Here is a 12,531-nt window from a genome sequence, read left to right as displayed (position 1 = left end):
TTCCAGCACAAGTCATCCACCAGGGCAAACAAGGCTTTTTCAGACACATAACCAGGCTTGAAACCAGACTGGGTCTAAACAATCTGCCTTCTCCAGGAAGGCTTGAAGATGTCCAGCCACCATACATCACTTTCCTCAAGAATGGAGTATTTGAGACTGGATGGTAATTACTGTGATATCCTAGTCAACGGTAGGTTGCTTTAGAAGCAGACACACCACAGCCAGTTTCAAGGCAATCATAAGGAGGCATTAAACTGCTTCTTGAATTCAGTCAACTAACCCCCCACCACCTAAGATTTAAATAACCAGAAAAGGCAAGGGTCAAATCTCCAGTGGCCAATCAAAAGTTCTGCTGCTGAGAGCCAGTGTGCTGTAGTGGCTAAAAGCAGCAAACTCTAATCTGGAGAACTGAGTTTGATTCCCCACTCCTCCACATGCAGTCAACTGGGTGACCTTGGCCCAGTTGTCTTAGAGCTGTTCTTACAGAGCAATTATCGCAGGGCTCTCTCAGTCCCACTTACCTCACAGGGTGTCTGTTGAGGGGAGAGGAAAGGTCATTGTAAGCTGATTTGAGATGCCTTTGGGTTGTGAAAAGCAGGGTATAAAAGCCTCTTTTGGCTGTACTTACTTTCTAAAAACACTTGGCAGCAGTAAGTGAATGCTCAAAGCTAACATTTCCAAAAGATCAATCTGTGTTACTTTATTGCCCTTTGCTGTAAACAAAACCATTACAGTATACCTTTGATTCCAGCAAAAAAGGTAAAAAAAAAAAAACCATAAGCTACAATTAAGGGGGAAATGTATAGTGCTTTATTGGTTTGCATTCTCTCTTAGGGTGAAATTTCAGTGTTATTTAAAAATAAAGCTACTAGTTTATACCCATTCTGTTCACTTAAAAAGCAAGCAAACAAATGCTGGATTTAATTTACAACAGACAAGGATATTACAGAATATATCACATCTATTAAAATATCTATACAGTAATCTAAAAATTAGCATACAAAATTTATAGAAGACTAATTAAAACCATGCCCAGCTTGCATTTCAATCAGAAACTTGCTTGTACTGATCATCAACTAGCAATTCTATTTAATTTGGTAATTTCAGGAACTCTAGCCATAAAGGAAAACAAAACTACTATGGCAGACAGTATAGGAGAAAGGCTATTCAAATGCCTATCAAATTGCCAAGAAAAGGTTTACTAAAATGGATGACACAACCATATCTTCTACGGGATACTGCCTGTTCAGGAATCCCATGAATAATGCTCTGTCACACAATTCACAAGATCTAAACTATTAGATACTTGTTCAAAACCATTTATTATTTTCTGACAATGTGTATATAACTAATATGGTTCTTTTCTAAATGTTCTACACTTAATTTGTGAGGCAGAAAAACCTGTTGCACAAGTATGCCAAGGACCATAAATGCTGCTGCTGGCAACTGTTTTTTTCAAAATAAAGATCTAGAAAACATTGTATTACAAACCCTAAGGACACTAGAAAGTAATTAGGGGAAAGAGAACTTCCAACAACTTGCTCAACCAAACTACTGCACTGTCACTATGGGATCACAAGGGGAAACACGGCTTGATATATGAGAGCAATTTTCCAAACAGAGTTTTCTACATACCGTGGGACACTTAGGATATTTAGGACATTTTAATGGCTTTTGGAGGGCTGTGAGAAAATGTGCTACATCAACCAGAGGATTCCATGAAGACTACTAGATAGCTACTATTAATCAACCTATATTGCATCAACCTTCCAAAGCCAACATAATTTTACAACAACAAATTTGTCTCATTACTTACCCGACAGCGGGTCACTTATGAATAATTTAAATTACACTGGTCACAATACAAATCCTTGAAGAACCTCAACAGCTCCATTATATCCATTTCCCCTTATTCTTAGTTTTGGCTTTCTTTTAGTTTTCCAGTTACTGATCTAGCAAAAAAGCCCATTGCATCCAGGAAAGCAATGGGCACTAGTGGCCCCCGCAGTCAGAGCAGGCAGTTGGCAGGTGACGTACCTGAGGTGTGGGCAGCATCCAGGGCATCACGCTGGCAGCGGCAGCTTAATGTCCCTGGAGGTGGTCAGGAGATGGCAGGGCCACGGGTAGGTTGGGCGCCAGGCACCAGGCCTGGTGCCATTTGGGGCAGGCTGGCTCCTGGTGGCCAGGTCGAGCAGCAGCGCTCTATCAGAGGCAACAGGTCTGCTGGCGCCAAATATTAGAGCAGACGTATGGTAAGGATCAATAGGTGTGTGTGTGTTCTAACCCTGCATGACAATTATTTACTCAGGAGCCTCTGGTTGAAAGCTTTTCTTAATATATTTTCAGAAATCCAATCATACTATCTAACAGATTATCCCAATCTATAAATATGTGTTGACATTCTCAAAGAGTTCTAAGTGTAGGACTCCTTTTACAGAAACAATACAGATACTGTAAATTTAGTAATTTTAGCTTTAATGTTAGCTATCAAAATTCCTCAGGGCCTGTAAAATGCTGCTTTCCAGCCAGGCCTCTCCTCCTTGAAGATATTCCCTCTTAAAAATAACTTCGCTTTTCTCTATCACTATGTCCACTAATAGTGGATTCCCAATGTTCAGATATGCCACATATTATCAAGGGACAGAGCCTTCTCGGTCCTGTCCCCCACCTGGTGGAAGGCACTCCCTGAAGAGATCAGAGCCCTGCCCGAACTTCCACAGTTCTGGAGGGCCTGCAAAAGGGAGCTACTCCACCAGGAATTCGCTTGACGCCAACCAATTCAGAACACCTGCTGGTCCCCCACTCAGACACCCTCCCATGACTGAAAAAACTGATATCCAAAAGGTGTTGTTATTTTATTATAAATGTTTCCATAGATTATTAAGACGATTATTGAAAAGTACACGATGTACTTAACTGTTATAATGTTTTATTGAAAGTTGTACGATGTTACAGACTGTATAATGTTCCATGTAAAGTTATACAATGTTCAATGTAAACCGCCCAGAGCTGCAAAGAACGGGTGGTATAAGACTCCAAATAAATAAATAAATAAACAAACAAACAAATAAATAAATACATAAATAAAACTTCCCTTATTTCCCAAGATTCTGGAAATGAATAGAACAAGTACACTTAATGAGCTGGGTGGCAGGTCAAAGCAGGTGTGGTGATAAGTAAGATTCCTTTGGGGCTTTTGGGGGAACATAACACCCAGGTGTGATATTCTTGATTTTTTAATGGCCGGTTGGTCAAAAGGACCAGAGACTCTACCTTAAGATCACTGACTCTCCTTTATCTTCCATTATCAACTTTTTGGCTAACCTGCACCCTTTAAATGGATGCCAGATTTTTAGTAATTCTGGGTATTCAAGAGCCAAGGGCAGGGGTTCTAAAACCCAGATTAAAGCTTTCAGCCAGTAAATCTTCTGAGTAGCTTACTTACAATACCCTTTCACATCTCACCCTTGGGCGCTTGTTTACAAATCCTAATTTTTGGACTGACCCATAAGGGGTGATGCCTACATAATGGCACTCATTTCCCAGCAAATCAGGAAGATTTAATCCCCTGGTGGTTATGCATGCCCAAGCCTACCTTTCCTATGAATACACTAGCAAATACCCACAATCTCATCTCCTAAAATGGCTCCTGCTGGCAATTATCATTGAGTGGACAACTTTTTTTTTTTTTTTGTCATCAAGTCACAGCTCACTTTTGTCAATTTCTGGTGGGGTTGTCAAGCCAAGAGACCTTCAGAGGTGGTTTGTCATTGTCTCACTTTGTGTCAAGACTCTGGTAGTCCTTGGTGGTCTCTGATCCAAATACTGACCAAGGCCAACCCTGCTTAGTTTTCAAGATCTAATGAGTTCAGGCTCGCCTGGGCTATCTGGGTCAGGGTGAGTGGAAATTTGCTTGTGTTTTATCCTTAGTGAGTCACAGATTGAGCCACTTGCATTCTAAACGTTTCATTATATTCTAAACTGAATCCTTACCATCTGTGAATGACTGGTGAACAGTATTCAAATTTTTAACAAATACATTCACTTTCCAGAAATGGGCCTGAAGAATGACCCCTATGTAAATTAATTAACCAGAAAGCCATGATTCACTAATTTGTTTTATTTTTTCCTGTTTTTTACTGTCCAGCTGACCTTTGCCAGTTGCCATATTTACACAGACTATTGTTGCTTTGCTGGTGTAACCTCTACATATGAAGGCCATAACTGGAAAAAAAACATAAATTAATGCAGCTGGTCACTGGGTGTCACTGTTGGTTTATAGACCCATTTCTGAAAACATGCAGAACTGGCAAAAAAGAAGTATCTCCCACTCCCCAAAGTAGGGGGACAGGGATTTATAATCAGAAATGGTTGGCTAGTTGGTCCAGATTTAATTTGGGTTCCTGTTATGTCAGGCAGTAAGCTCAGATGATTGTACCATACTTTGAAACTGTACCATCTGCTGCTTGTTAGCTGACAAAAGCAGCAACCTACCATCTCTCTAAGTAGTTGTTGTTCATTAGCTGACAAAAGCCATTTTCAATGCTCACATATTATTAGATTATTTGTCACAGAAGATCATCACATTTGTGAGGGAAGGAACAGTACACAGTGTACAAATTAAGTGTGGCAGCACAAGCCAACTTCCAATAAAACTGAGATTTACTGTTAAATATAAGCACTCTGAGGCCAGACACTTGGAAAAGAACCCCTGCTGTTCCAAAGTTATCCTTTCTGAACAGTAAACAACTGAAACTGCTTTATAATATTCAGAAAAAGTTAAATTTTTAAAGCCTTTCCCCTTATAATACTATATTTGTTTATTTGCTGCCCCTTTTCTTAGTTTTATTTGCATGTGATAAATGCTCACTGCTAGACTGACAACTCTGGAGACCGGATCTCATCCGAACTCCCTTTTACTACAGACAGATGCAGCTTGTATATCTCACCAACGTGACCAGAGAGAAGTAGTCTTGGCCTAGTCACACATTTTATCACAGTTTTTATTTGAGACTCCATATTTGTAGAAAGTAATTTCAGCTTCCACTTCAGAAAAAATAATAGAAAAAGCCTTCTAGGTCAAGAATCACCCCTTCCCCTCCAAGTGTTTTCGTTAGAAGCAAAACCAATCAGTATGGTTAGATACCTTAGATCGGTGGCCTCCAACCATCAGCCCACGGCCCGGTGCCAGGCCGCAAAGGCCCTGGCACTGGGCTGCGGCTCCCTGCCTCCGCGGCCAGGTGATCACCCTCCCCGCTGCCGCCGGTCCGCAGCCTAGAAAAGGTTGCGGACCACTGCCTTAGATAGCTGTATTGGCTACTAGTAGGTATTTCAGTCAGTGTCTGGAATAGTGAGGAAATTCTCTATTTTCAAAGATACAAAGAAGATGCTGAACTACCCTACATCTGAATGAAGAAGCAAGATGCTAACAAAGTGTGTATGTGTGAGTGTATTTAAAAACAAACATTTCTATGCTGACTATCTGCCCAATTCTAGATGTCTAAGATGGTGAACATTAAAATGCTAATGTATTCCAAACTAAACATAATTCAAACATTAAAAAACGATTAAAATGCTATATTTAAAACAAATAAGTTATAAAAACACACAAAGGGAATAGGACTAGGAAGAATCTCCCTAGGGAAGGAGTGCCATGACCAAGAAGGCCTTTTCTCAGGCTGCCTCAGATGACAGGTTGACTCAAAGTAGGCCTTTGCTGATGACTGGAGTGGCCAGGTAGACTGCTAAAACAGCAGGCAGTTCTTCAGATATGCCAGTCCAAAATCGTATAGAGCTTTAAAAGTCAATACCAGTGCCTTGACTTGGAACCAGAGGCAAATTGGGAGCCAATGTAGGTGAAAACAGGAGAGATATGGCCCCTAAGCCCCACTACAACCAACAATGAAGCTATAGTTTCTGGACAGTCTTCAAGAGCAGCCCCATGTACAGCATAATGCAGTAATCTAATCAAGACATTATGAGGGCAGGTATCACAGTGGCAAGATCTTTCTTTTCAAGGAACTAGTTGAAACCGGTAAAATATACTCCTAGCTACCAATGCCATCTTTTTATACAAGAGGAGGCCCAGGCCTACCAGGCCTACCCTTAAGTTATGAGCCTGCTCCTTTGGGGAAGTTCAAACCCACTCAGAAAAGGAGAACTTTCCCCAACCAATATCTCCACTGTTTTGTTGGGGTTAAGTTTCTGCCTGCCTTTCTCCACTCCCCGCTGTATTTTTTAAAGATTTTGGACATGATTATGTTATAATGTAGTTCCAAAGTAGCACAAGCATAACGTACACACCGCTTCCCCATCTTCCCCTCCAGCAAGACTGAACATTCAACAAAACACTCTGTAAATTTCATGAAGGGAAATGGAACCTTGGTCAATTTCAGGCAAGGAGGCTACAAACATTGTTAATTTAGTCCAGCAGCCTCTGGTAGCTTTCCCCAAGTACAAAAAACAGAACAAAACAAAAGAGTTATTTTTACAACATAAGGAGGACTGAGGGTTTGTTTTTTTAAAAAATAACAACATGAACTGTATGGGGGGGAAGGGGGGAGGAAAATGACGACCCAGGATGCTTGCCTGAAGTGGCACACTTAAAACACAGGTACAAGGAAGCACCATTTGTTCCCAAGCTGTCTTTTAATTTGCATTGCTCCTGAGAAGGCTTGGGGGTGGGGATCACCTGCACAACATATTGAAAAGGGTAGGTTACGCCATTACATTATTGCTCATGCTCAGATTAAATACAAAAACAAAACAGGAAGGGAGGCGAGGCAGGAGCCAGGAATGCCTAATCTGGGTACACAGTTATTATTAATAGAAAGTCTTCCTAAAAAATCATATCCACGCTGGGACTGCCCTTGAATTTGACACTGATTTTGAAAAAGGAGGGGAGGATGGGGGAACCAAGAGCAATCATAGCACATTTGATCCTTTGTGGTTGACTGATTTATTAATCCCTGCCTTACTTAAAAGACTTTGCAATATTCACACATGCTATAACCTTGACAACTGATTGTTTTAAGTCAGTATTTATGGGATTATCCTTAAAGATTATTCAAAAACTTTAAATAATGCAAAATGCTGCAGGCTTCCTGATTTCTGTGGCAATACATAGGCAATATATAATGGTTAGCTTCAATTGATAACACCAGTGGCTTCACAATATTCAAGATGCAATTCATACTTTTAAAGTCAAATATGTTTTTAAATAAGGGATTAATGGTTTTTATGTATTTTAAAGGGGGTATTATATTGTGTAACCCGCCGCAAGACAGCTTGACTGATAGAGGCGGGTAATAAATCCAAGAATAATAATAAATAGTCTGCACCTAGTCAACAAGAACTAAAAAAGATTTTTCTCACATAAGACTATTACTAACAGTGAAGAACTATATGTGAGTCTGTGATCCAGTGACTGATAATTTAAATCCTTAGAGGAATAAACCATGATATTCTCAGATGTATCAGCTGCACTGTGGAAGAGTAGGTTTTTACATCCCCCTTTTCTCTATCATAAGGAGTCTCAAAGTGGCTTGCAATCACCTTCCCTTCCTCTCCTAACAACAGACCTTGTAAGAAAGGTAGGGCAAGCTCATGTGGAGGAGAGGCGATTCAAACTTGGTTTTCCAGATTAGAGTCTGCCACTCTTAACCACTACAGTAAGATGGTTGGCTCATAACTGGGGGTGCACAAAAAAAATATTTTTTGAATTCAGGTATATTGAACTTTTAAAAAGATGTATTTCCTGATATTCCCAAATCCCAAGACTGGTATGGTATTCAGATTCAGTAAATATTCAGGAATGCTGAATTTTTGGGGGCTTTATTATAGCCTAATGAGGCCCATTATAGTCAATGGTCCTCATAGAATATAATGGAGATTCAATCCGGGGGCATCTGAGGCTCAGGGGGCTGTATTTTGAGGTAGAGGCACCAATTTTGTAGCATAGCTTCTGATGCATCTCCTCAGAACAGCCCCCAAGTATGAAACTATTGGACCAGGGGGTCCAATTCTATGAGCCTTCAAAGAAGGTGCTCCCATTCTTCTTTGTTTCCAGTAAAGGAAAGGGCATTTAAACTTTAAAAGGAATGTGGTCCCTTTAAAATAAATACCGTTTGCTAACCATGTCCTTATAAATGCCTTCTCCAATGGAGAGTTCATTCTGAAGGCATTTAAAGGAACTAAGAGTCCTTTAAATGCTCTCTTACTGCAGGTATTCAGTGGTCCCAAAAAATCCCAAATGTCTTTCAGGCAGGTGAAAAAATTTCTAAATTGTTATCTGTCTGAATTAATACCTGAAAAATAACTATAAGGTATCCCTTGGGTATTTTTTCAGCTTGGTTTAGCTGAATGTACACCCTTACTACTATGGAATGTTCTGCCCCAGTGAGAAACTGGAGCTCAGTTATTCTTTAATTTTATATGTTTACATCAGAGATTTGTTGTGCTTGCTAGATTTTTGATTTTATTCAATCTTTTGGTAAGCCACAAAATCCTGCCATGTTATAGTGGAAAGGCAGAGTATAAATGAAATAAAAATCAAAGCCCACAACCCTCAAGAGTTGCTTGAAATTCATGCTCTATCAGTGCTTTTTTTTTTTTTTTTGCTTCCTCTGAGCTCACCTGTCAACTATAGGCCAGTGCAGGAAATGAATCACCTGCTCCCAGGCTCTATTCCCTCTATGTCAGTTTTAAATTTATTCATGAGACCAGTTAAGGTAAAAGACAGCAGTATAGGGAGAGGAATGAACAGGATGATTATCTCCACTTGGGTGAAATAAAAATGACCTACCTAAAATATTTTATAATCTAATCTGGCTAGGAGAAAAAAGAACAATTCCTGCAGTCACATCAATTGACAATCTTAACCCTAACCAACTAAAGAAAATAGTTTTATGAACTGTGGTTTTGTAGCTATTTAAATTTTATGCTATTCATTACCGCCAAAGTCTTGCTGGATCCAGCTTATTCTCAAAGATAAAAGAATAGCCTGAATTCCATATGTGATCACTAAAAGGCTATTGCTGATTTATAAGAAAATGTAAGTTCTTTTTAAGCAATGCTTCATTAACCTTCTATATAGCACGCAACAACGAGAATGACAAAATTGCCATGGAAAGAAAACCTCTATCCACTTCACTCACACATACACACACTTTTATTCAATAAAACTTGCATTCTGTGGATGGAAAGGATGTTATATTGCACCTAATCTTGGCAAAATTCAGGATCTCAGGACTCATAATTACAATCCCAGACAGCTAATTTAAGATACAATTGCAAACCAAAAAGGAAACACAGTACATTCTTCATTCATCTACCTTCATAAAGAATATGCATGCTCAATGGATTTGGGATATTAAGCATCTGATCTTCTTTGTAGAGTAACAATATGAAAGAGATACTCCATTAATTCATTCATAATGTTCTCAGTTTTCTACACATGCACTGTTAATTATACTTTTAAACATTATACCACCACACAAAAGCATTGGTTGAAACTATATAAGAGTTTTTAGTACTCTTGTGCACTTGTGCACAAATGAAAAACACACCATACAGAAAGAAAACTTGAATCATATGACCATATCAAGAATCCTTTTCACAGGTATTGAAAACAATTGCATATTGTGTAAACCATTAATCAGTAAGGGGGGGGGGTGCAAACCACATTCCAGAATTAATTTTTCTTAATTCTCCAAGATAAAGTCGAAGTAACCTATAGAATCCATATAGCCCATCTCTAAAATGAATGTGGGAAACTCAAGTTCAAACTTGTTCTGAGCTTGAAACCCACAATATGTATGAGCAAGCTACCATAACTTATTTTGATCAAAGATCCCTGTACGTTTTGGACCCGACGCCTTAAACATTTCTGGATTTGCAGACGTTCTTGGGTAGGTATTGCAGCCCTGAGACTGTGATTAGCCCCAGGGGAAGCCCTGCCCATGAACTGGTGAGGAATGGTTAGACAGACCACAATACAAGGACGCACTGATGGAGGATTCCCTGAGCCAGTCACATCTGTCACACAACACAGAGAGGAGGTGAGGCTCTGCTGCTGGGCCAAACCCACACGCTATCCCAATTATGAGACTGTGATCAACACCACCCCCTTCAGGCCTACACAGGCCAGAGAAGAGGCCCTCTAAGTTAGCAGGAGATGGAGAGATGCAGCAAGGTAAGGCAGGGGCTGCAACCCCAACTGCCTCTCCTACTCACTCCCAGAAGACCACACCCCATTTCATGGGACTCAGGAGCCCTGGGCTGTCCCACCCAGAGGAAATCCTTTAAAAGGCAGTGAGAAGGGCAGCCAGAGAGGTATAGACATGATGGCCTGGTGGTAAAGAAAATGACTCAACCTTATGATTGATCACACAGTTATTAGGGATTGGCTATAATTCTACATCCTGGTCTGTCCTGGTTCAAGTCTTTGGTTCTTACCAGGCAGAGAAAACAGCCTATTCCTCCCTTGACTGTAGTTTTTTATAAGCTCTCTCACAAAAGCAAAGTTTATTTTATAGCTGAGTCCTTCTCAAGGCTAGAGAAATGGAAGAAGAGTGTGTCACTAATATTTATCTTAAAAAATGGGAGGTTTGGGGGGGGGAAGCATGCGAGCAGCTTTTGGACCTGTCAGCCAACTTCTCCTGTAGCCCAAAAGGACACTGAAGGGTACACCGAACCAGGGCTCCAACCCAACATAGGTGGACTCTGACACCTATCTTGCATAGATGTTAGGATAAAATGAGAACTGCATGTATGATATTCTGAATTTCTTAAAGTAAGAGCAGAATACCACCATGATAACTATATAAATGGTAATGCCACCTAGATGAAAGCGGATGTTGTTGCTCTGATCATAGATGATACACGACTAAAATACTTGTCACTGAAAACACAGATGGTCTTACATTGGTCAGTCTTGCAATTAAAAACATGGAAGGAAGAATAAAATACTCACGGCATTCCTTTTCATCACTTTCGTCAAAGCAGTCTGGCAGCCCATCACACTGCCAGGCTACTGGGATGCAGCGTCCATTGCTGCACATGAAGTTTCCAGGGATATTACATTCATTTGTGAAATTATTCCAAGGCAAAAGTTGGCTTTCTGCAACAAGAACAGATGATGTATATTGTATTTATCCATGCTGAAACTGCTCTTACATTTAAAATGAAGTTTTACTACCAAGAAAAAAAGTAGTAGAAGAGCTGGTTTTTTGAACCTCGTTTTTTACTACCCAAAGAAGACTCAAAGTGGCATGCAATCGCCTACCCTTCCTTTCCCCACCAAAGACACCCTGCGAGGTAGTGGGGGCTGAGAGACTGCTAAAAACAGCTTTATCAGTGCTGTGGCGAGCCCAAGGTCACCCAGCTGGCTGCATGTAGTAGACTGGGGAATCAAACCCAGTTCACCAGATGATGATGATGATTGTATAGCTTCAAAACATTATTATTATTATTATTATTATTATTATTATTATTATTATTATTATTATTATTATTATTATTATTATTATTATTTATTATTTATTATTTATTATTTATTATTTATTATTTATTATTTATTATTTATTATTATTATTATAGCCTCAAAATAAAATGATACAATATTAAATTCTACAATTATACAATATTCTCAAGCAAGGACCATATGTTGAAGAGTATTGTATAATGTTATTATTTTCTGAGTTTATCATTTGAGTCTATCATTTTTATCATTTTGCATAAATACATATTGTTGTTGTTATGTGCGAAGTCGTGTCCGACCCATCGCGACCCCATGGACAATGATCCTCCAGGCCTTCCTGTCCTCCACCATTCCCCGGAGTCCATTTAAGTTTGCACCTACTGCTTCAGTGACTCCATCCAGCCACCTCATTCTCTGTCGTCCCCTTCTTCTTTTGCCCTCAATCGCTCCCAGCATTAGGCTCTTCTCCAGGGAGTCCTTCCTTCTCATGAGGTGGCCAAAATATTTGAGTTTCATCTTCAGGATCTGGCCTTCTAAAGAGCAGTCAGGGCTGATCTCCTCTAGGACTGACCGGTTTGTTCGCCTTGCAGTCCAAGGGACTCGCAAGAGTCTTCTCCAGCACCAGAGTTCAAAAGCCTCAATTCTTTGACGCTCGGCCTTCCTTATGGTCCAACTTTCGCAGCCATACATTGCAACTGGGAAGACCATAGCCTTGACTAAACGCACTTTTGTTGGCAGGGTGATGTCTCTGCTTTTTAGGATGCTCTCTAGATTTGCCATAGCTTTCCTCCCCAGGAGCAAGCGTCTTTTAATTTCTTTGCTGCAGTCCCCATCTGCAGTGATCTTGGAGCCCAGGAAAATAAAATCTGTCACTATCTCCATTTCTTCCCCTTCTATTTGCCAGGAATTGAGAGGGCCGGATGCCATGATCTTTGTTTTCTTGATGTTGAGTTTCAAGCCAACTTTTGCACTCTCCTCCTTCACCCGCATCAACAGGCTCTTTAGTTCCTCTTCACTTTCTGCCATTAGAGTGGTATCATCTGCATATCTGA

General features: G+C 40.1%; 1 protein-coding gene across 4 annotated transcripts in view; it reads right to left on the bottom strand.

Moving 5' to 3' along the window:
* LDLRAD3 (low density lipoprotein receptor class A domain containing 3) overlaps nt 1-12,531 on the bottom strand; it is a 170,888-nt gene that overhangs the window by 97,746 nt on the left and 60,611 nt on the right. For all 4 annotated transcript variants that reach the window (XM_077322194.1, XM_077322193.1, XM_077322192.1 and 1 more), the window contains exon 2: nt 10,973-11,119. In XM_077322194.1, coding sequence (XP_077178309.1) covers nt 10,973-11,119 — 147 coding nt within the window. The remainder of the gene's footprint in view (nt 1-10,972; nt 11,120-12,531) is intronic.

This window comes from Paroedura picta, chromosome 2 (assembly GCF_049243985.1).
Source record: "Paroedura picta isolate Pp20150507F chromosome 2, Ppicta_v3.0, whole genome shotgun sequence".
In the NCBI taxonomy this organism is placed as follows: domain Eukaryota; kingdom Metazoa; phylum Chordata; class Lepidosauria; order Squamata; family Gekkonidae; genus Paroedura; species Paroedura picta.
Note: the sequence above shows the minus strand (reverse complement) of the source record. Positions and strands in the feature narration are given on the sequence as shown.